The 23,280-nt window shown below is 38.5% G+C and overlaps 4 protein-coding genes across 6 annotated transcripts; 2 read left to right on the forward strand and 2 right to left on the reverse strand.

Moving 5' to 3' along the window:
- Window positions 1-400: 400 nt before the first annotated feature.
- Window positions 401-1,847, reverse strand: LOC306911021 (liver-expressed antimicrobial peptide 2). Its single transcript, XM_079486030.1, has 3 exons — window positions 1,749-1,847; window positions 1,431-1,594; window positions 401-1,341 (listed from the first exon to the last, which is right to left on the reverse strand). The coding sequence occupies exons 1-3, from the start codon at window positions 1,818-1,820 to the stop codon at window positions 1,293-1,295; spliced, it is 285 nt and encodes a 94-aa protein (XP_079342156.1). The 5' UTR covers window positions 1,821-1,847; the 3' UTR covers window positions 401-1,292.
- Window positions 1,848-3,482: 1,635 nt separating this feature from the next.
- On the forward strand, window positions 3,483-11,949 carry clcn5a (chloride channel, voltage-sensitive 5a). The gene is made up of 12 exons (XM_079486192.1): window positions 3,483-3,575; window positions 4,432-4,617; window positions 5,463-5,614; window positions 5,715-5,814; window positions 5,894-6,204; window positions 6,331-6,537; window positions 7,084-7,164; window positions 7,243-7,788; window positions 7,899-8,085; window positions 8,632-9,030; window positions 9,363-9,579; window positions 10,138-11,949. Exons 2-12 carry the CDS (start codon window positions 4,473-4,475, stop codon window positions 10,226-10,228), a joined length of 2,436 nt encoding a protein of 811 aa, XP_079342318.1. The 5' UTR covers window positions 3,483-3,575; window positions 4,432-4,472; the 3' UTR covers window positions 10,229-11,949.
- On the reverse strand, window positions 11,793-18,416 carry tnfsf10l3 (tumor necrosis factor (ligand) superfamily, member 10 like 3). Its single transcript, XM_079486193.1, has 5 exons — window positions 17,947-18,416; window positions 15,615-15,764; window positions 14,221-14,257; window positions 13,992-14,084; window positions 11,793-13,589 (listed from the first exon to the last, which is right to left on the reverse strand). The coding sequence occupies exons 1-5, from the start codon at window positions 18,199-18,201 to the stop codon at window positions 13,132-13,134; spliced, it is 993 nt and encodes a 330-aa protein (XP_079342319.1). The 5' UTR covers window positions 18,202-18,416; the 3' UTR covers window positions 11,793-13,131.
- Window positions 18,417-20,163: 1,747 nt separating this feature from the next.
- On the forward strand, window positions 20,164-23,034 carry xndc1 (xrcc1 N-terminal domain containing 1). Of its 3 annotated transcripts, none has more exons than XM_079487146.1 (9): window positions 20,164-20,313; window positions 20,580-20,721; window positions 20,846-21,001; window positions 21,103-21,269; window positions 21,374-21,456; window positions 21,540-21,703; window positions 21,798-21,870; window positions 22,079-22,299; window positions 22,381-23,034. In XM_079487146.1, exons 1-9 carry the CDS (start codon window positions 20,269-20,271, stop codon window positions 22,629-22,631), a joined length of 1,302 nt encoding a protein of 433 aa, XP_079343272.1. In that variant the 5' UTR covers window positions 20,164-20,268; the 3' UTR covers window positions 22,632-23,034. The 3 variants fall into 3 exon arrangements, with proteins under 3 accessions (XP_079343272.1, XP_079343274.1, XP_079343273.1); XM_079487148.1 differs by having other exon boundaries at window positions 20,872-21,001; window positions 22,381-22,962; XM_079487147.1 differs by having other exon boundaries at window positions 20,275-20,351; window positions 22,381-22,967.
- Window positions 23,035-23,280: the final 246 nt, after the last annotated feature.

Below are 23,280 nucleotides of genomic sequence, written 5' to 3' on the forward strand. Positions count from 1 at the left end.
AAATTGTAATATCTTCTCGGAGAAGATCATTGACAAATGTATGATGCAATAACAAAAAATATTTCAGTTGAGAACTTTAAATCAAAATATGAAACTTTAACATATTCAGTAAAAACATTTATTAATAATAAACCGGGCAACTTGAACATATAGATCGCTGAGTAAACAGTTTTAATATGTAAATCCGGCATTTTTTCAGTGCTGCTAACAAGAAAAAGCCAAAATTATTTATGGGATTATTCAAAATACAAATATTTAAAGTTTTGAATTGTCTTTGTAGATTTTAAGAATGTTTTTGTCAATCATGAAAACATCAATGACTAATGAAAAATGTTTAGAAACCTCTGTTCTAAAATATCGCTTTTCTGCCACTGAATAATGAAAACGTATAAAGATAAATCATGTTAAATATCAAAATTTACTTCGAAATTATTCACACGTCACAATGCTGTTACAAGTACACAATAATTGTCAAGGAAATGAATAGGTCCTGTCCCTTATGGTATTATCTTTGAAGAGAGCTTAAAGAGACCATTAAAGCATTTCAGTGTTTTATTTGACAAATTTAAACTTTGCCCTCCTTTGTCACACAGGACACATGTAATCTGGCTACATGTGGAGGTCATTGACAGTACAATGAGATCATTCTGTTACAGTACATTCTTGTGCAAATACCCCTCTCAACATGTGGATACCGAGGAACTCCAGTGGCCTTTGTCATTGGTTTCTGAGAAGTAGAACACACTGTGTGCAATTCTGCATGTCCTCTTTTTGGCTCAATGCAGGTTTTATAATGACATGATTGAGGCCTTCTGTTCACCCTCATAGCCTAACAAATACAATACTTTTATATCAAAGATCAACAGTTAAAAGTATTACAAAGTGCTTGTCCACTTTGACAACACAGTATTTAATCATTTAAAAAACAATTTGGACATCCGAGGTTTCGGAAGGACAGCGACGATATGTGAGTGACACAAAAATAAGAAATGTATTTTTAAGGAGAAATCATACTAAATAATCCTTTTGACAGTTTAAACAACACTTATTTTTATCGGCCACAGATGACCAATTACAAATCTTGTTTCATGTGTTGAATATAAAACACATCCAGTGTAACAGATGCACCTTTTCAAGTCAGACACCACAACATGTCATACTGCGTGTGGCACTACACACAGTTTTAAAAGTAAAGTGCTGATAGCATACACGCACATATTAACACACATTACAATAATCATCTGATGGCTCAACTCCAAAAAAGAATTCTGTGCAAAATGCCAGGCTTCGTTTCACTGAGAATATACAGGCCCATTGCCATTGAAAGAGCAACGACCATTCCTATGGATAGAAAATAAAATTTTCAATTTGGTTTTAATCTTGATCTATTCATTTAATAGATGGCAATACATTTATTGTGATTAACATACCTGCAGAATCCTGTAGAACACTCTATATTATCCTGACAATACGCTCCATAGGGTTTGAATCCCATTATTCGCCACAGAGGGGACATTCGTGCAATGCGATGCAATATATGAGATTTTGGAAGATCGGTTTGTATCTCAGTGGTCACCACCGGCACACTAGATACCTAAACAGAATTTTTTAGTTAAAATGAAATATCTAAAATGCTTGTTAAAAATAATTTATATATTATAATATTATATTATAATACAAAGTGCCAGATTTTCATTAAAAGACATTACACGTTCAGTTATCACAAATTGTCAAAGTTTTAAACCTACCTTAAATATCAGCATGAACAAAATCAACATGCAAAATTCAAATTTTGCCATGTTACAGCCTTGCAGATGCATTATGGTAGTTTATTTCCTAAAAGGAAGGTTTGCCTGTGTGTCCAGAGAAACAGCACTCTCCACTGTATTTATAACCCTTCAACAGTGATTTGACCTCCCACCCTCCCTCTCACTTTCATTTACTGTCTCTCCTGCTCTGCACAGGACACATGGCCTGATACAATCACACGTTTGGTAAATGTTTACATAAGCTTGCATTGGCATTAACGTTCAATCATCTTCTGGAATAGGTCAATGGCAGTAAAGCATTAGTCTCTCAGAATTCCAATCCAACATGCTCTATTTAATCCAACCACGTTATTACAGATATATTAATATTTATGTAATTCATCAAAGAAATCATAAACTATTATATTTCACTATAAAACATGACAAAACGATTTATATTTCATTTCTTATGTGATTAATATGCACATGTTATCTCACAGAACAAACACTGGATAACCAATCAGTATGATTTTACATTACATCAGTATGTAACGTTTAGTGTTTTTTAAATCCTCAAACAATTCTATATTAAGTAGTTGGGTTTAAGTTTTTTTATAACATATGAGACATGGAAATGTATTTGAATGAACAGGTCATTAAGTTAATGTGGCCGGTCCGTACTGTCTGTAATACAATATGTGCATCCTCTTTCCTAGGCCATTAAACAATCTAAATCCATTATGGGCAGGACAGACTTATAGTGGTTTGAAACAAAACTGAGCAGGCTAAAAGAGGACCACAGAATGTGTACATAGTGCAGATTAATATGTTTTACTTAAGCGATACGTGTATGCTTGTAAACAGAACACATTTTGTGAAAGACTTTAATGTGGCTTTCTTTCTTTGCACAGTTCACTGTGCATGTTTGTGAGTCAAAACCACATAGTAGTACACAGTATGAGATGGAATTCACACACTGAATGCTATTTTTAACTTAATGTGTAGGCCTTTGTGTAGTGTATTGGATTTATTGGATGGTTTTCAAAAATAAAGGGTCTATATGTCAAGACATAAATTTAGGATGTTGACATGTCATGTGGTGTGACAAACTTAACCAAAAACTATTTTGTTTTAGACAATTACTTTATAATTTGATGCCTGCACTTTTAGTAATCTGATGTTAATTGACTCTTAATGGTGCCATTACTTTGTTTTTTTGCCATAATACAACTGTACTTTTTGTGTCTTATTGTTTATTTATATAATGTGTATTTAAAATCTAAACAAAGCCTAAATTTCAATCCAGATAGCCTACTTTAATGTTGATTTTATAAAGTTAATGGACACGGCCATCGATTCAGAAGATGAAATTTCAGAATAAGTGATCAAAGTGATTTAGAACCATTTATGTATTTAACCGGTACAAAGTGAAAATCGATGTACGCTTTTTTCCCCAAATTGGGAACAGTTTTGATCTTTGAAGAAGACAAAACAGAGTTCTTGCGTGTCCAATGTGTTTAATAATGTGTTTAATTTCAGAACTATTACACAGTCACCAATAGATGGCAATATTAAGCTGGTTTCAGTCCCTATTTAAAGTGTTTGTCAATCTTTGCTATTATTTTCCAGAATGTGTTCACAGCCTTACCGTTTATAACATGTATTTATATTGTCTTGTGTTTACCTGTATTTAATCTATAAAAACGTTATTTCCAGTCAGACGGCGTTAATCGAGAGCGGGCGCATCATCTGATCGTCCCTCGGTTATAGATGTCTGTCGGGGATTTCACGTCATACGCATCTGCGTGACATACGATAGCAAACAAGGTAAATGCTCAACTAGTTACGCTTTGCATTGACAGTTAACTTGCTTTTTATTGACTTTACAAATACACACTTTAGCAATCTAACATAACGGCACGAAGTCACAGTTTATAGAACGTAAAGAAGATGACGGTTTGTTAGCAAACCGCCTTCTTTAGCAATCCTGCTAATTTGCCTATAGGTGTGTTTTTTCCCAAGTAATCTTCGCCGGTTTTCTACGTTGACAGCTTTAATCGTGTTTGCATAAGTGTTGTTAGTGAAATTACCTCGGCGTGCTGAACACTTTGTTCATGTTTTACAATTTATTGGGGCAGCTATTTGGCTAAGCTAAATTGACCTATATCTGAAGTTCGCTTATGTCATTTGCTACGGTTTAGTAACAGGAGGTAAACCCATGCTAATAGCCTGGACACACAGAGAACACTCAAATCATTATTTACATTTACAATAAGTCATTTAGCCGACGCAAACAACATAAGGACATCAAAAAGCATAAGTCAATAATCAAACAGGTCACAAATAACCTACCGCAGAGCCAAGGTTTATTTTTTAAAAAGAGTTGTTGACAATTACATTACAATGTAATACATACATATACACATCATTTTTGTGGGTTAATAATACGTAACAATCATCATTTTCCACTATTCACATTTCTTATATTCATTGCATATTTTCACTGCTTAATGCTTATAGAGTAATTAAATATATGCAAATAAATGGTGATGATGTGAGTCATAGCTTGCAGCCATGCAAGTTACTGTTTAATCTAGATTGAATGGTAATGATTGAATGGTAATCATTAATAGTAGGGTGAGTCTTGTCAAGCGTTAACTTTAATGGAGTTTTTTACGCTCAGGTCAAAGGGCATTTCTATGTCCGGGACAGTCTGGAGGAACGATGGAAAACACAGGCTATTGTGGCGAGAGCTTCAACAGCCTGCAGAGTGGGACCAGCGATGAGGATATGGTTGAGATCGCAGGAGCAACTCTGGACTTCTCCAGCACAGATGACGTGCCGCCTCTGGACCGGGACTATTCCTCGGGTAAGTCTCGCATTTCTCCATGTGATCAGCGACACCAGCTCTGCGTATTGTGTTGATCTCCGTGGCGTTAGACAAAGAGGGCTGAAAGTGGCTCGGATGTGAAAAAAGAAGAAAGAAAATTACATTTACAGTTGAATACACTGTTATTATCCTCATTCATTTTTTGTTCTTTTCTTCATTTTTATTGTCATCCGCAAGATTCCCATGGTTTTTTCTCTTGCTCTCATCACTTGATATCGGTTTAGGGGCAAATGCGTAATGTATAGGTCTTCAACGTTTGTGCGTGTGTGAGAAAATAGTGGTGAGAAAACGCTGAGGTCACCACTTTGGTATTTGGCGCCCCCCTACACAGAAAAGCCTGACAAATTCTTTTATCAGCCAGATCAAAGTCTCCCCTCTAGTTATTTCTACTGTATCTAGTTTCATATGGTGTCAGAATTACATCTGTTGAGCTTCCTCAGTGTTTGATATCAGTTGCTTTCTAGGGTGCTTTTGTTTAGTCTGCTTCGTGGTTAGGGACTTCCACAGTGCATGTGTGTCATAATACGAATATATATCTTTTTGTGCAACATTGCTATTTTAAGTCATTCTGAGCTTAAGCTTGATTTCTTGAAATTGTACAATTATTTTTGCAGTTGTTATTGCTGTGTTTTTCTGTTATGCAAGTAAATTTCCTGGTACTGGTAAAATCATTCTGATAAAAGTCATGTGAAGGCTGTAAACAACTGGACTGTTCACAACCATAAACGTAAAATGACAATGTGATGAGTATGGCATTCCACCAATTGAGCCTTCACAGTTGGTTATTTATTTGTTTCAGCTGCGTGTGTCTCTTATCTGTGCAGGTGCTTCATATGGAGGTGTAGATGGCCCTAATGGGGTTCCTAAACTGATGGATTTGCTAGATGAGCCGGTGCCTGGGGTGGGGACATATGAAGACTTCAACACCATTGATTGGGTCCGTGAGAAATCCAAAGACAGGGATCGTCATCGAGAGGTTACAGTGCTCAGTATTTTGACCGAAATAATTTACTTACCAGCCAGTGTTATACTCGACTTATTTGTACTCATTCGTGGTCAATTGCTTTGCATGTTAGATTGCCTCCAAGAGTAAAGAGTCTACATGGGCTCTGATGAAAAGTATCAGTGATGCTTTCTCTGGTTGGCTTCTCATGCTGCTCGTGGGACTGATGTCAGGTTTGTTCCTCAACTTAATAAAATATCACTTAAGATTGTTTCCAAATGTGTTTTTAGCCTGTATTCTCTTTTATATAAGGTGCCCTGGCTGGTGGCATTGACATCTCTGCTCATTGGCTGACGGATCTAAAGGAGGGTGTGTGTCTGAACGGCTTCTGGTTCAACCATGAGCACTGCTGCTGGACTTCTAATGAGACCACTTTCCAGGAGAGGGACAAGTGCCCTAATTGGAAGAGCTGGGCTGAGCTCATTGTGGGTACCAGTGACGGGCCTTTCGCCTACATTATGAATTATTTGATGTACGTCTGCTGGGCTCTGCTTTTCTCTTTCCTGGCGGTGTCTTTGGTCAGGGCCTTTGCCCCCTATGCATGTGGCTCCGGGATACCTGAGGTAAGCGAAATAGTTTCAGTGCTGGTTTAATATATAATCTAGGTTTTTAACTTTGGAAAGGGTGAATGTGACATTAAGTTTGACACGGTTAAGGAAATGGTACACTTTTCTGTTTTGGTCTGTTAGATCAAGACCATACTGAGCGGGTTCATCATCAGGGGTTATCTGGGTAAATGGACTCTCATGATCAAGACCATCACCCTGGTGCTGGCTGTGTCATCTGGTCTCAGTCTGGGAAAAGAAGGACCTCTGGTCCACGTAGCCTGTTGTTGTGGCAACATTCTGTGTCACCTGTTCACCAAGTACCGCAAGAATGAGGCAAAGAGACGAGAGGTATGATGAAAAGAAGAAAAGGTGCTCGGGGGTCATAAATATATTTTTAATTACATTTCTGTCTGAAAAATGTTCTATTCTTTTCTATTTTTAATTTATTTTTCTACACTTTGGATTCCTGTTACTATAAGAAACTGAGCAAATGAGCAACAGCACGTGTTCCTGATTAATTATGGATGATATGACCATTTTAAAGCAAAAATAGATTAAAGAAAGCTTCTTTTGTGTCTAATGGACTATCATCACTTTTAGGATTTAAAAAGGAAGGCAGTTACTTGAAATGAAAATGATCTTCTGTGTGTCTTGCTCTAAAAATGCAGCGGCATTTGTTTTTACATTTTTGCGGCTTCATACTGAGGACGTTCTGGTCGCCTGTTTTTGTGGTTTCATGTGCAAACTCATTCTGAGAATGTTGAAATCAAGAAGCCGAGACCAAACATTAGATCCCGTTTTATTTTGACATTTTTAGGGATTTGTTTATTCAATCCTTTTCTGTGATAAGCCTGGTGTATTGTTGAGCTTTCTCTTTGTTTTCGTCTCCATTAGGTATTGTCTGCTGCTGCGGCTGTTGGTGTGTCTGTAGCTTTTGGTGCCCCTATCGGAGGTGTTCTCTTCAGTCTGGAAGAGGCAAGCATACTTGAGATTCATCTAGTGCCATGACCATGATTGTACCAATACTAAATCTCATTCAAATTTCTCTTGTAGGTGAGTTATTATTTCCCTCTGAAGACGCTATGGCGGTCTTTCTTTGCTGCGTTGGTGGCTGCCTTCACCCTTCGTTCCATAAATCCGTTCGGTAACAGCAGGCTGGTGCTGTTCTATGTGGAATTCCACTCCCAGTGGCACTTGCTGGAGCTTATACCCTTCATCCTCCTGGGTATTTTTGGAGGAATCTGGGGCGCCTTTTTCATCAAAGCAAACATTGCTTGGTGCCGCCGGCGTAAGACCACGCGGCTGGGTCACTACCCTGTCCTGGAAGTGCTGGTTGTCACAGCGATTACGGCTTTGCTGGCGTTTCCCAACAGATACACTCGAATGAGCACCAGCGAGCTGATCTCGGAGTTGTTCAATGATTGCGGCCTGTTGGATTCTTCGCAGCTCTGTAACTACGCCAACGTGAGCGTTACCAAGAGCAACAGCAATTCTCTGCCCGACAGGCCGGCGGGGCATGACGTCTACACGGCCATGTGGCAGCTGTCACTGGCTCTGGTCTTTAAGCTGCTCATCACTGTGGTTACCTTTGGCATGAAGGTATGTCACGTTAAGTTAACACTTCAACGGCGTGATCATCCAGGACCAGTTTAACGCCAGTTTAACAAGGACAGTTGTTATATAGACCTTTCCTCTATGTGCTCCAACAGGTGCCCTCTGGTCTCTTCATCCCTAGTATGGCAGTAGGTGCGATTGCAGGTAGGCTGCTTGGTGTGGGCATGGAGCAGTTGGCATATTACCACCATGACTGGATCATATTTAGAGGCTGGTGCTCACCTGGAGCTGACTGCATCACCCCGGGCCTCTACGCTATGGTTGGCGCTACTGCCTGCTTGGGTAAGTACAGGGAGTTCAACCAAAGTTGACACACACTCACTCAAAAACAGGACTGTTTTTGCACACACATATGCATACATTGTACAAATTGTATTATACAGATATACAAAGCATCCGGAAAGTATTCAGAGCGCTTCACTTTTTCCACATTTTGTCATGTTACAGTCTTATTCCAAAATTAATTCAATTCATTATTTTCCTCAAAATTCTACAAACAATACCCCATAATGACAATGTGAAAGAGAATAGTTGGAAATCTTTGCAAATTTATAAAAAAAATAATAAAAAAAATGCACATGTATATTGTTTAACTTCCTTCCTTTCCTATCTCCTCTCTTGTCTATTTGGATAGTCGGAAAAGCATTTCACTGCATGTCTTGCTATGTATTGTTTTGGATGAAACTTGAAGTTCACCCCAAAAACAAAATGCCTCAGTGGTTTTGTGTCTAATAATAAAATGAGTAAACAAATTTCATTCAACGATGAGCCATTAATAATGGTTTGTACTTTGATGTCCACCGAAACTGATCCGTCTTTCCAACACAGGTGGTGTGACTCGTATGACTGTCTCTTTGGTGGTCATCATGTTTGAGCTCACGGGTGGTCTGGAATACATCGTGCCTCTAATGGCTGCCACCATGACTAGTAAATGGGTTGCAGATGCTTTGGGTCGAGAGGGTATTTACGAGGCCCACATCCGTCTCAACGGCTACCCCTTCCTGGAGTCCAAGGAGGAGTTCAGCCACAAGACTCTGGCCATGGACGTGATGCGTCCTCGACGTTGCGACCCACCACTCTCAGTAATAACGCAGGACAGGATGAGCGTGGAAGAGGTTGAGACGCTCATTGCTGAAACATCGTACAGCGGTTTTCCAGTGGTGGTCTCGCATGAGTCACAGAGGCTTGTGGGCTTTGTGTTGCGCAGGGATCTGATTATCTCTATTGGTAAGAGTATACTACACTGTAGCTTTTATTAGTATCAATTTGGGACAATTTCATGAAACAGGAAATGAGGATTTCGCAAACTAAATCTTATTTGTTATAGTGCTTGTTATTGTTTCTGTCTCAAAAATAACATTTGGCTTAAGAGGACTTGGTATATAATAGATATGAAGTCAAATAACTTCCATTAAACTTTGTCTTTTGGGGCCGGACAGACTAAAGGTTAGCAAATAAATAACATCTTAACCCTACAATTATAATCTCGTATTGTATTTGTCATGTCAGTGGATTGTGTATTACAAAGGGGTTGATTATTCTCTATTTCCCTCTGGCAGACAATGCTCGTCAGCGTCAGGAGGGTGTGGTTAGCCCTTCCAGAATCTTCTTCACCGAATACACACCTCCACAGCCACCCAACAGCCCTCCCCCACTAAAGCTTCGTGGCATCATGGATCTTAGCCCTTTCACCGTTACCGATCACACTGCCATGGACATTGTGGTGGACATCTTTCGGAAGTTGGGACTACGCCAGTGTCTGGTCACTCACAACGGGTAAACACTTATTTCAAAACTAGAGCCACAGAGAAAATTTAGGGGCCATACCGGTGGTGAGGATGGCGGGACGGCTCTCGTCCTGCCTTCCTCACCACAATACCAAATTGTCATAAAATCAGCATTTCTACATGTATTGTGGCCAATCCAGCCCAGTGTCTGTTGAATTTCAACAAAGTCGAACCTCAGGAGTAACAAAAAGTCATCCAGCAACAATGTGAAAGACTGACAGGATGACAAGATTAAAATACAGGTTATCGCATAAATTTATCGCACTAATTACATTTGAATATTATAATACTGTTGTATTGCTTGAAAGGGAATATTAACCTTTTTTGAGGTCTGAAAAAATATTTTCTGTTAATTTGATCTATTTCTCCAGTTTTCATTTTCCACAAATAAATACAAATAGAAACAACATTTTTATTTAAAATGTATTTTATTTTAAAATGTTAAATATTGTTACTATGAATAAACAAAAATTATACTTTTAACTAAACACATAGTAGTCAATAGTCAATTGAAAATGTGAAGAAAAATGTTTTTTCTTCCCTGCAGACGTTTACTGGGCATCATCACCAAAAAGGACATTCTGAAACATATGGCACAGATGGCCAACCGAGATCCTGACTCTATTCTCTTCAACTGATATGCCAAACTGGCCGTTATGAATCAGCAACCAGTTTGAAACCACCCTTTGGGCCGAAAACACCAGTCTGGCCAAATGATTTGCACTACAGAACTGTCAGTACTGGATAAGAGTCCATTCACACTGTGAAAACCATTTTTTTGAGCCTCACTGGTGCAAGCGCTACAGCTACAGAATGGAGAACTTACAGAAGCAACACATTTCTATGCACTCCAGCACATTGCTTAAGAGGTGGGACTGAGTCTGGGAAAGTAACCAACCTATCATAACATATCAAGACTTACAATAGTACCACACAGTCAAAGGAGAATAAAATGCTAAGATTAAATCAGTCCTAACACTTGTAGCACTGATCACCTCTGTAGCATTACAAGTAAGTTGTTGTTCTTGCAAAATATGAACATTCACCTACATGGCCTCTTTTAGATCATATATACCGAAGCCCAAAACACATCTACACCCATCATCTTTCATGACTATAATTAACATGACGTTTTAAGGTACGTTAAATGCAATCTCAGTGATATGTACATCTTCTAAAAGTTCACTTGGCTTCCAATTTTGGCATGGATGTTGAAGTTCAATTATTTTCTGTTTACATGTTCTTTTTTTACTTATTGCACGAGCACTTGCAAATATTCCAGCATCTAAAAGCTCTTAGGCAGAATGTTATTTAGTTTTTATTTACGTTTGTTGAGCCTGATGATTTACAATTTCCCCACAATTTAAATTTTTTACAATTGTTCCCAGAGTTTTGGGCTCTTTTTTGGTGAGCAAGTATGGCATGACAAGCAACAGTGTTCTGCCAAGTGATAAGTTGCATTAAGGATGTTTTTATCTTTATGTGCTCCTTTTCAAATCTAAACTTTATTTTGACGTGATTTTTTAAAACGTGTTCATGACACCAATGTTGAAACCGAGAAATATGAGGTATTTCCCTGTGCAATGCTTTTGGAACATGGGATTATTGCAATATTCAATTACATTAGCGCCTTTTTTTACTCCACTCCAAGAGAATTGATCGGCCATTGTATTATGAATTGCTTCTATGATCACAAAAGCACCCTGCAGGTGTCCATTGCAGAAAGGACTGTAAGGCTCTCATAAATTACCAAATGCTGCCTGCACAAAACTCAGCCTACCATTTTATTCCATTGACATGCATGTTGATATTTAATCTGAGCATGCAAAATGTAGACATCCGAATTGTGTAATTTCCTTATATCCATAATCAACTCAGATTGTTTTGTTGTTTACAGCCTGCAGCATCTTTGAATAATTCCCCTGCATACCACACCACTATAGGTTTCTAAAATAATTCACAGCGGGACACAGAATGAAGGCATTATAGATCATTTTAAACAATGCTGGAACATACACTTTTTTTTGTAGACACTGTTCAGGATTAACAGTGACCATCATATAGTTTATATATTTTGCAGAATCATTAGCTGCATTTCACAGTATTTTCATTTATTTCTGTTTATTGTTTTTGACAAAGGGCCACTTCGTGACAAAAGAGCATTGTGTACTGATCGTTGTTTGAAATATGTAATGGTTCTCTGCAATCATTTGTTGGTTTATTTGAACTCATTGTTTAAATTGTGTATACTGCTTGTTTTATAACATTGTCCTTTATGCATTAGTGTTAAATATGAATGTCACATTATCCATGTAATTTATTCATAAGCACAACATGAAATACAGTAACATGTAACTTGCTCCAGTGTTTCTTTTTGATTTGGTTGTGCACACATTACAGTTCTTTGTGGGATCTAAAAATGACTCGTTTTAGAATGGAGACCACTATATTAGCAGCTATGCCCTTGGCAATAATTCGCAATGAGTCAGCAACAGATTCTTTAAAAGGGTTAACTTACTGATGGTAAGTATAGTAGATAAGATTAACTTTTGTTTTGAAGTCATTTATGCATCATATTTCCTAGTCATACTCATTCACAATTCTTCTTGTTACTGCGTTAGCTATTGTTTGAAAGAATGTTTGAGAATTTTACTTTAGACATCATTTCGGAATGACACATGTTTGACTTCTAATGGCTTAGTGCTTCCTGACAAACTGGAACCGTCTGGTTCATGAGCCGTCACATTGACCAACAAAGTTTATTTACAACAGTATGAACAATAAAAACAGTTTAACATGAAAAAGAAACAAGAAAAAGTGGCAGACAATTGTTCTTGTATGGTCCGAATGAATTTTTAAATAATAGTATGAACGAAGATCTGTTAGTGCATTTGTTTAATTTTTCTAAGAATTGAATGTATACTTGACCACTTAATATAAAAAGAATAGGTGTGTTGAATAAGTATTTTTTTCTTTTAAAAGGTCCAGTGTATGAAATGTAGTGGCATCTAGTGGTGAGGTCTGGAATTGCAGCCATCGGATCACTCCACACATCTCGCTTTCGAAGGTAGATATAAATAGCTCATTCTAAGGTAATAAAAACATAACGCTTCATTATGTAAGGTCTTTATACACCTCTGAAGACATAGTTATGTATATTATATTGCATTTCTGTCAATAGTTCCTCGAAAAAATTGCACACAGCACCTTTAAAGGAAGTATAGACTGTTAGAATTGTTAGGTCCATTATAAAGTTATCGTAAATGTGACTCAAAATAAGAAACCTATCACTTCAACACTTTCTTGTTGCTTGTGTACAGCTGTAACTTGATTTTTTAAGAATCGTGCCATGCCATTAGTTAAGAATCTGTTTTTAAGACTTGTCACATTCTTGTTGCAGTTCATTAGAGAACACTTTGTTAATGCCAGATGGCAGAACGAAGACCAAAGTTCTTCTCTTTTTTCATCCTTTCATGCGAGGCCTCCAGCTGTAACCATTTCCATTCTCTTGAAATGAGACCACAAGCCACGATCGACTCCTTCAGAGGTCAAACAGGAAGGCCCCAAAGTAGCTGGAGGAGTCTTCTGCGTACACCGCTGTGGGAGAAGACACGGAGATGAAGATCTCGTCACCCGCGCGAAGTTCGAACAGGCCACCCTGGTAGATGGAGTGAAGGGCGTTCTCGCTGTCTGGAGACCAACATTTGGTGCCCACACCCTTCAGGAGCTGAATGGGTCGGGCATAGGCGGTCTTCTTGTAGACACACTGCACCACCTGGTGGCTGACAGAGCCCGAGTGGTAATTGTCACTGGAGAGCGTGAGATATCGGAAGTAGACCTGGGCGTACAGGTAGTAGCGGCCCGCGCGAGGAATGCGCATACGGCCGTTGGATATGGTCATGTTGTGCAGGTGGGAGCCGAAGCTCTGGTTTCCCCAGGATCGAACTGGATGCCGACAGGACTGGTGGAGGTCCATCTGAGGGGTTAAGGATGCGGGACCTGGAACAATGAGGAAGAGGGTTAAAAATCGATTAGATACATTAGTAAGTTGTAGGCACACCAGAACTCAATATCTCTAGGGAATATTATCCTTCTGCATAATATAACATTTTGCTTCCAACCATAGATTTCCTACACAAATACAACAAGCATTACACTGTTTTATGTTTTAAGCAAGCATCACAATCCTGATCATGTAGACAAAAACACAGTCCGTTAAAACTTTCACAATGCTGGTAACTCTACTGAGATTTGTTTGTGACCGCAAAGCATCTGAGACATCTTATTACATTTTTTAAACAAGTCGTTTTTTTTATAGACAATTAATGTTCCGAAAGCAACCGAAGACGCATATGCTTATAATAAAGTTAAAGCTGTAAGTAATATACACACATGACTCACCCTGACGTCCACTGTCTCTTAGGGTGAGATGAGCGGATGGCCGTGGGCTCCCTGTGGTGAGTAATTTTGTGCGTGGAGGGATTGCTACTCTCTCTGTGAAACAAAGTAAACACAACGAGATACAAAAGTATACAATGAATGAGCAAATGTACTTTACATTAGAGATTATTTATAAAATATTATTTTTAATGAATGAGGAAACAAATGGATTCTTGCGGTGATGTGTTACCTTGAAAGGTGTGTTTTGAGATAATATTTTCTGTGACCTGAAAGACAGCAGAAATTCTTTGTTTAGATAAATTTAGACGAAAGCACCTGCATACAATTGAACAGATCTAGAAAATGATTCTCAGTTTTGGGATTGAATGACCTGCCCTGAGATCAGCGCTACACATATTTTTACAGCTTTCCTAAATTTTTTCCCATTCTAAAGAGAAATCCACCACTTTCTATAGACCGTTTCAAAGCAACAAAATAAACGTTACTGCGCATGCACACTTTTGGCACCCTAACTTAACTTTCGGTACACATCTGCAAAGAATAGAGTCCCTGCAGATTATTTCTGTTAACAAGCAAAAGAAATAGCAAGTAAATTACATTAAGTATTTAGAATATAATTCAACAAATTGTTTCTTTAATACAATTATTATACTATAAGATATTCATATAAATGTATATTAAATTATATATAGTTACATAATAAGCCACTAGCCAGACCGATAAACAAACAGAGGCTAGAAGTTAACTTCGGGCCAGGCGCATGCGTCCGATGAAACAGTCTATACAGCTCATGTACTGCAAGGAATGCTGTAGAATTACCCAGCATTTGTCAGGCTGTATTCCAAAAAAATAAGAAATCTATAAACTGTGTGGACTATTCCAAGTTATTTCCCACATGTCGTTTTTGAGGGCTGGTCTTTCCTCACAGGAACTTCTGATAATAACAGACATTGTGCTTTCAAAAATTCCTGCCAAATATTCTGTGCTACTGAAGTGCAGAGCCCCGATCCGGTATAAGCAATACCGAACGATAGAAATCTGGAGTTTGACAAATTTATCAATACAAGCCGCCCATGTCAGAGAGCCAATCTAAGATCTTTTTTAGAAGCCCTGAGTGGAAACAAAAATACCCAAACCACAGCTGAGAGCTAAGAGGTTTCAAAAAATGTGATTTATTCATAGCTCAGTAAAAACCCTGTCATTTCCTTACTGAGAAGAAATTCAAGAGAAAGGATTACTCTTTAGTTAAGTCAATTGTTTTGTCTCTATTATAACAGCAGGGCTTTGTGTGTTTTTAGATAGTTTCCCACTGCTCTAGCCGGCCATGTGCTTATGTCTTAAGGGCTTTAGCTCCACATGCCATGAGAAATGGGATAAACAGACTAATTCCCATTGCTGCAACCTCAGCAAAGACATCTGTGATAGGAAGCAGGAATGTTATATATAGCTCTACAGTTTATGAAGTTTACCACAGAGAAATGTAGTAAATAGAAACAAGGCAGATCATCTAAAAATTGTAGTACTGGTCAAATACATTAAAATGTGTATTCACATCATTACGTTATCCCGCATTTCATTTTGTTGTTGTTGTTTTTCTTTTGCAGAAATGCTGAATCTCTCTACCTTAGAGATGTAGGCTTTGAGTCCTTCAGCTAGTTTAATACAAGGCTCTCCAAAGAGCTGAACCAGGTCATCAGGTACCTCCTGCTCCTTCTCCAAAGCGTTTAGAAGACCAAGACACCTCAGCTCCTCCACAACGCCCTGAGTTTGAGCCTATCCATGGGAGAAAAAGGTTTTTAGGTCACTAATCTATAAAAATGCTTTTCCAAAGAATCCACGACCAACTCGGAGATAAATCTGCTGGTGCATCAAAACAAAATTTATAATTAATATAACATTTCAGACGATTAAGTCTTTAGTGTGACTTCACAGACAAATATAAACACAGGCAAACATATTCACATAACTGAGAGCTATTTGGACAAAAATCACAAGGTTACACAAAGGCAAAAATATGACATGATTTTAAACTTTTTTGTTTTGAATGTCTGTAAATCTCTCAGTCAAATCCCTGTGGATGACTGTGGGTACACATTTATCTGACCTCTCCCTAAATGCTGCGGTCAACTTTTTGGCAAAGTATTATTGTTTTCAGGCCCCTTGTGTATTGTGTCTAACTCATCACGTGCAGTCGAAACGGCCAAAACCCTCCTCACTTAAAAAAAGACACTGACCTTCAGCTATGATAAAGCAGAGGATAAGAACGTAATTAATATACTAATTGAATCTGACAGCATTAATATCATTTTATTAAGTTGAAGTTTATGCCTCAATGAGCCTAAACAAAGGAAAGCAGTGTTTATCTTCAAAGGAAGCTTAGCATACCACCATCTAATTTGTACTGTGATAAACTACGTTTTGAAAGAATTATGACAAATACGTTTATTATAACCAACTGTTTGATGTCAGCGCAACAGAGCTGATGTTGTGGTTATGGTTCTTTTAAATAAAAAGATGAATAGAGGGGTCAATCCGAAAGAGTAGTATTTGAAAGAAATCCACACAAGTTAGAGACTAGTGTAACTTGCCACACAGAACGTGTCAGAGTTTGACAACTTCTCCACACAGTGCATACAGAAAGTGTCCGAATACTAAAGAAACCATACCAAAAGCTCTTTGGGTTGAGTCTTTAACACAATCCCCCAACACAAAAGACAAGAATTTAGTAGCAAAATATTTGCACTGGCACCATGGAAGAACTCATTGGAGTCTGTGGTTTTTAAATGTACTTTTTCTATTATCTTCTGATAAACAGTTTTTATACTGCAAAAAAAGCTTTGTGCAACAGAAAGGTTCTGTGTATTAAAGATTATTTAACATCATTTAAGGAAGCTTTATTTCGATCGGCACAAATCTTTCCATCAGAACTGAACACAACAAACTCTTCAGTACCCATGACCTAATTCTCATGGCAACAAATTTCATGCAGTAATCACCAGCTTCAGAAATAAAAGGACACCATGTAAACCTGACACCAAAATGACAGCATGTCAGGCTGCAGGGCAAGCAAAAGCTGTAAAGGGCAATTCCAACGTTATGGACGTGACATTTTGCGTTATGGAAGTGACTTAAAAATGCTCAGAGAATGAATTTGTTATGAATATATTGAACCATCTGTTTATATTTTACTAAACCCTTGTTGATAGTGTCTAAACATAAAAAAATGTCAGTCTATGAACAAATATTCTATTTTAAAAAAGGGAAATAAACATGCGTTTGGGAGACGACAAACTTAGTAGGATTTCTGTGAAATAAAATTCACAATCGCGAAGCAACAATACCCAAATGAATGGAGAAGGGATGCCTCTTCATAGAAAATATAAAGTTAATTTAATTTTCATGTGTCCATTTATGAGGAATATTTAGCGTTTTGGATGGGACAATCCTGAAAATCAGGATCACCAATCTGACTATGAAAAATCATGCACTAAAAATAAAACAAGTGCTTTACAAATACGAAGAGAGATCTCACATGGGTATATGAACCACCAGATGTTAATATCTGTGATGTTACCACAGTAAAAATTGGAATTGCCCTAAAGCGATTGGAATATGATCTTAATTATATAATATGTAAAACTAAACATACGTTCCCTGCAAAACAATAGAAACCATCACAGAAATACTTGTGGATTTTATTGTCCTTAATGGAAATTGTATTGGTTGTAATGGAGTGTCTGTGTGTCTGTCTGTGTTGGGATGTTATCAGGTAGATGGGTACCAATAGAACATCATCAAATCTTCCTTGGATAAGCTCAGTTACTCTATGGGTACTGTTTTAGTTTGGCAAGCAATACATGCAGAAAGGTCTGAGTACATTGAAAGTTTAAAGCCACATTAAATAAAAATTGTACTTCTGATTTAAAATCAATAACGTTTGCAGATCGATTCGTACCTGTGCCATTGACAGATTAAAGAATATGAAGAGTCCTGTGGTGGAGGCAACTTGAAGAACAATCACGATGACCACAACCGTCGTCACCCACAGCCTTGCCGGGACTTCCAAACGAGTTTTGGGCTCAACCATGATGAATGAGCTCGACTCGCTACCTAGAGATTGTAAATATTCCGAGTTGCGCTCGGATGCCGCTGCATTCCGATCCAGTGACTGCAGCCCGCGCTGAGGAGGGGCTGAACGCTCCGTGTCCATCTCGGTCTAATTAAACACGTTTATAAATAAACTCGAGGTGATATTCGGGTAAATGATAAGATCATCATCTTTGTGAGGAAGAAAGCGGTTCCGGGGTGACCCTTCAAGTTTCAGCGCCCATAAGCTGCCGTACACAACACGCTGCTCCGCTGAGCTCCAAAACAACTGAATGAGTTTAAAGATCCGCTCTTCATCCTGTTTCAATTACCCGACCCGACCTGCCCTGCTCTTTTCTCATCTTACACCACGCAGTGCCTCCCACCTCTCTTGAATAAAATACACAACAACCTATAGTCTCTTTTCAAAGCAAGAATAAAACGAGTCTTTATTCACAATGAATCAACAACTTAACTTTCAGGGTCTTACACTGTAATTGTGTCGTATTATTCATGTTCATGTTTTTTCTTGGTTAGGGTGAAGGGATAGTTCACCTCAAAATATAAAGTATGTCATTATCATCTCACTCTTTTTTCAGGGAAACACAAAAGAAAATATTAAGAGAATTTTGTGTCCGATGGAAGTCAATGAAGGCCAATTCTCCAAAATATCTCTCATTGTGTTCTGCCAAAGAACGAAAGGCAAATAGGGTTGGAATGAGGTGAATATGTGTAGAATTGATGTTTATTTAATTTGATCTCATAAAAGCCTAAAAAAACATTGGGGCCAAAAAAGCTTTTATGCAAAAAATGATTAGGATATAAAGTAGAGATCATATTATCTATCATGAAGATATTTTGTACATTTCCTACCCTAAATATACAAACCCTTTATTTTTGTGAATGGATGGCCTACAGCTGCTCTTATTAACAACTTCTAAGGCAATTTCCTCAATATTTGGATTTTTTAAACGGTTGCATCTCTGCCATTTATCGTCATATCCTAACAATCAATACATCAGTAAAGCTTTATTATTCAGCTTTCAGATTATGTCAAATCTAAATTTTGAGAATCGACCCATTACTGGTTTGGTTTTCCAGGGTCACACATGTGGTTAACCCGATGATTCTATCATTTCTGGCTTATCTTTCTCTTCAGATTGTTGTTACAAGCACATTTGTTTGCTTTAAATCAGCAATGTGCACATGTTTAGATGTTTAGAAGACAGAAAATGGATCAAGGTTTTAATGCAATACAAAGTAAATTTACAGGGGCCTTATGCATAACTTATAACCATTTTTTCCACCAAATAAATCATAATTGTTTCTGCCTTTTCTACCTAGATCACACAGCCAATAAATGTCCATATGCTTACGGCCCTAACATACCTAAAAAGCATGGCAATATACACAGTTTAGCCATAGTCTCACAGCAGTGTTTACATTATTTCCTGTTCATGCAGGATGATGGTGCGGTATATGTGTAGTTGAAATGACGAGGATGGGAGACAGATGTTCAGATCGCTGGGTTATAACATCCCACTGATTCCCCACACCCACACATAACAGCTTTACAATACAGGGGCCAAGAACATCTGGAGAAGCAGAAAAATAAGGAATGCAACATGTCCATCTAAAACCAAAACCAAAATATTGTCACGCTTTTAATGTATTACCTAGGCTAAAAATATACACACATAGGTGCGGCCATATCCAAAAATATATATAAGTCACATAAGGTCAGTCTCTGATGTTTATATAACCTTCGGACACAAATCCTTCTACAAAATCTTTCAATACTAGGAAACTGAGAGAATCCTTTGCACAGCTCACAGAACATCTGGGCATCTAAGCCACTTTAAATAAAATACATTTGCCACTTTGTAGTTTAATATAATCATTTTTACGCCTTCAATTTTTTTGTTTTGAAGTGATGAAGTGTATTACACAGTATCTTTGCAAAATGTTTAAGATGATGAAATGAGCCACGAGAGGGCGTCGTGTCTTTCTTTTGATTTGGTCGTTCAAACCGGAAGTGCCGAATGTATGGGCGGAGTTATTAAGCGCGCTTGCGGAATGAGCTGGCGGGAAAAACGAATTCGATAACGTCAGAACTTTATGGGCGGGGATTGTTGAAAGCGATGGGTTATGGTCGTTTCATAGCTGTTATTTTGAATGAAAAGTTTTCACGATGGCTCCGATCAGAATAAAACATATCGTCTCGTTTACATCACAGGTACACATTTGATATATTTAGCATTCTAGGAGTATAAGGTTTGTGAATTAAAACATTGCTAAATGCTAATCTTTCAGATCACTGTCTATTGAGCACGATTTAATACAGCGTGAAAGTATTTGTTGCTTTTGAACAAAACGTCATTCTTCTTATATGTAATGAATATACAGTTAAAGTGGACTTGGAGAGCATGCTGTGGTTATGCCTAACAGTTATATGTACATATGTTAGCTGTTATAAATCATTATTCTTATAATGCATCACAGGACAGAAAGAATCGAGTGGATAATCTGTGTGACAGCAATGACAACAGCAAGCCGTGGTTATGTAGTACGCAAGACCGCAGTGGAGTCCTCAGGGTGGAGTTACAGATGGAGCGTGCAGCTCCCATAGGCTATATCGATGTTGGTGGGTTTGTTCACATGATCGTCTACCATGGTTTATGGGGTTTTTCTCACCTCTTTCCTCTCCTACTTATATTTAAGTTGATGTATTTGACTTGAAGCCGGTCTTTTTGTTATTGTTTGTAAAGGCAACTTCGGCTCTGCCTTCATTCAGATTGATGTAGGCCGTTCCTCTTGGTCTTTGGATCATCCCTATGTCACGCTGCTGCCCACCGCCACACTCATGATTCCAGCCGAATCAAGGCAGGGCATTGGCCGCCAAAGTGTGCGCATGTTTAAAAAAGGTATAAAGTGTGCAAATACTTTCCACTGCTGGCCACTGCTGGACTATACACAGATACACAAGACTAGTTAGTTAATGTCTTAAACCTCTCTCTCTGTCCAGCTGATTTTCTCTCTCCGGCTGCTGAGGAGAGCTGGGACAGACTGCGTGTGACCTGCACACAGCCTTTTAACAAACAGTTACAGTTCGGTCTGTCGTTTTTGCGCGTGCGTTCTACAGACAACCAGACTGAAGACACTTCAGGCCAAGCACCTGCTCCTCAAAACCTGGTAAGTGTACGTTTTAAGATTTTGGATGGTTGTTTAAAACAAGCTGTCGAGTTTACAGTTCACTGGTTATGAATGAATGGAAATCTTTATAAACTGTTTAACAGCACACACCAGACAAGATGACATCCGTGACAGAGTGGCTCTCAAGCCCAGCTGTCCAAAACACATTTTTTGGAAGAGGCGCAGGGTGTGTAAGAGTCTACACAGTTGAATCTTATTTAATGCTTGTTCTTTATTATGATATGTTCCTAATCCTTGTCTCGCTGACAGGGATGCTTCTCCAGATTATGCCAAAAGGAGCCCTGAGAGTTTGAGTTGGGCAGGACGCATGGTCATAGCTGCCCGCTCAAATAGACGGTCTGTATCAACATCCCCCTCCAGCTCCACATCAAGCACAACACCTCAGAGAGACAACAGCATGAATTTCTCACCAGGCAAGTTATTAAATTGCCAAATAGATCAGAGGAAAGTTTTTTTCGAAGACGATGCAGTACAAATGATGTTGAGCGTGTCTCTGTCTTTATGTAGAATCTAGTGGGCTCAGTTCTTCCAGTGAAGAAGCGAGGACCTCTGAGGAACACAAGAGGAAAGCAAAAGCAAGGTATGAAAATATTGTCTTGAAAATAAGGGTCTGCATTCATTTGGTTATTTTGAAGAATTCTGAGATTTTTTTTAAACTAAATGTTGTATTGATAATAGAATTGAATGAAAAAATATATAGTTTTTAGACGAGTTTGGACCAAGTATACATGGTTAGACATGATGTGCAGTATATGTATAGACTCATATACACTGTTGATGTCACTCAGACAATGCCTTGTAAACCGTGGCACTGCATTGAAGAGGTCCAGACCTGCAGCCTCTCCTACACATAAAACCATCTCAACAAGCTCAACCAAAGGTTTGAGAGCAGAGAAATGCAGTAGCTCTTGCACTCAGAGCCCAGCGGACATGTGGGAAACTGCCTCCTCTTCTCCAAAGAGCTCTACTGTCCTCATATCTCCTGAGACCATGTGTCCACTTTGTGGAGGTAAGTGACTGCGCAAACATCTGTTGTCTGCAACCCATTTTTTATTCAAACACCGCTAATCTTTTCTTTTCGTCCATGCAGTGTATTTCAGTCTTGCTTACCTGCCTCTCCATGCTTCCACCTGCATGGATTCTGATCCAGCTGAGTTTTCAGCAGTCATGGAAACGGCGGTTGTGACCTCACAGAGCCCTTCTCCTGTTTTTGGCTCGGGCACAGAGGAGTCAATGGTTCCGTGTCCTCTCTGCTCTGTCAGATTCCCCCCAGACCGCATCCAGCAGCACGCCAGCACCTGTGGCGACACAGCGGAGTCAAGTGTTGTATGGCTGGACTGAATAAAAAGAACAGTGGTTCTGATCTGAGAAGAGTTGTTATCAGAAATCAGATTGACAGTTAACTGAACCTTGAAGACTAAACATAAATTGTGTAAATGTAAATAACTAAAACGTAAAAAAAAGAATTTAAATGTTTTTTTATTGCTTTATAGATTTGTTGAATTTTTTAAGTTGACCCTCATGTTTCTTTAAATATTGAATGTCTCCGATGTTAAAATACAGTATTAAACATGTCTGTTGTCAAATCATTCACACTGTTTGTGCTGTTGAAAGAAAACACACGTTTTTTGAACTGTGAAATAAATGAATGAATAAAACACATTTTCCTTCATTCCTAAATAGATGGTGAGTTTACGCAAAACAATGAGGGTGTTTACAGAGGTGTTGAACAGAGGAAGTCTGCTGATGGGGGGGGGGGGGGGGGGGGGGTGGAAAATGAGTCCTTAGTGAGCTCATGGGAAGCAACATAGTGTCACAGTTGCATTTTTAATTGGCCGGTCCTTTAGGGAACAGCACCTGTTATTTGGTTTGTCCAGAATTATATCGTTCAGGCGTGTTCAGGCAGCTTAGCAGTGGTGAACTAGTTTACTCATTCCACTCATTATATTGACTCTTCAGACCAGCATTAAAGGCACTGATAGAAGCTGCT

Source organism: Barbatula barbatula (assembly GCF_947034865.1).
Source record: "Barbatula barbatula genome assembly, chromosome: 22".
Classification (NCBI taxonomy): Eukaryota; Metazoa; Chordata; class Actinopteri; order Cypriniformes; family Nemacheilidae; genus Barbatula; species Barbatula barbatula.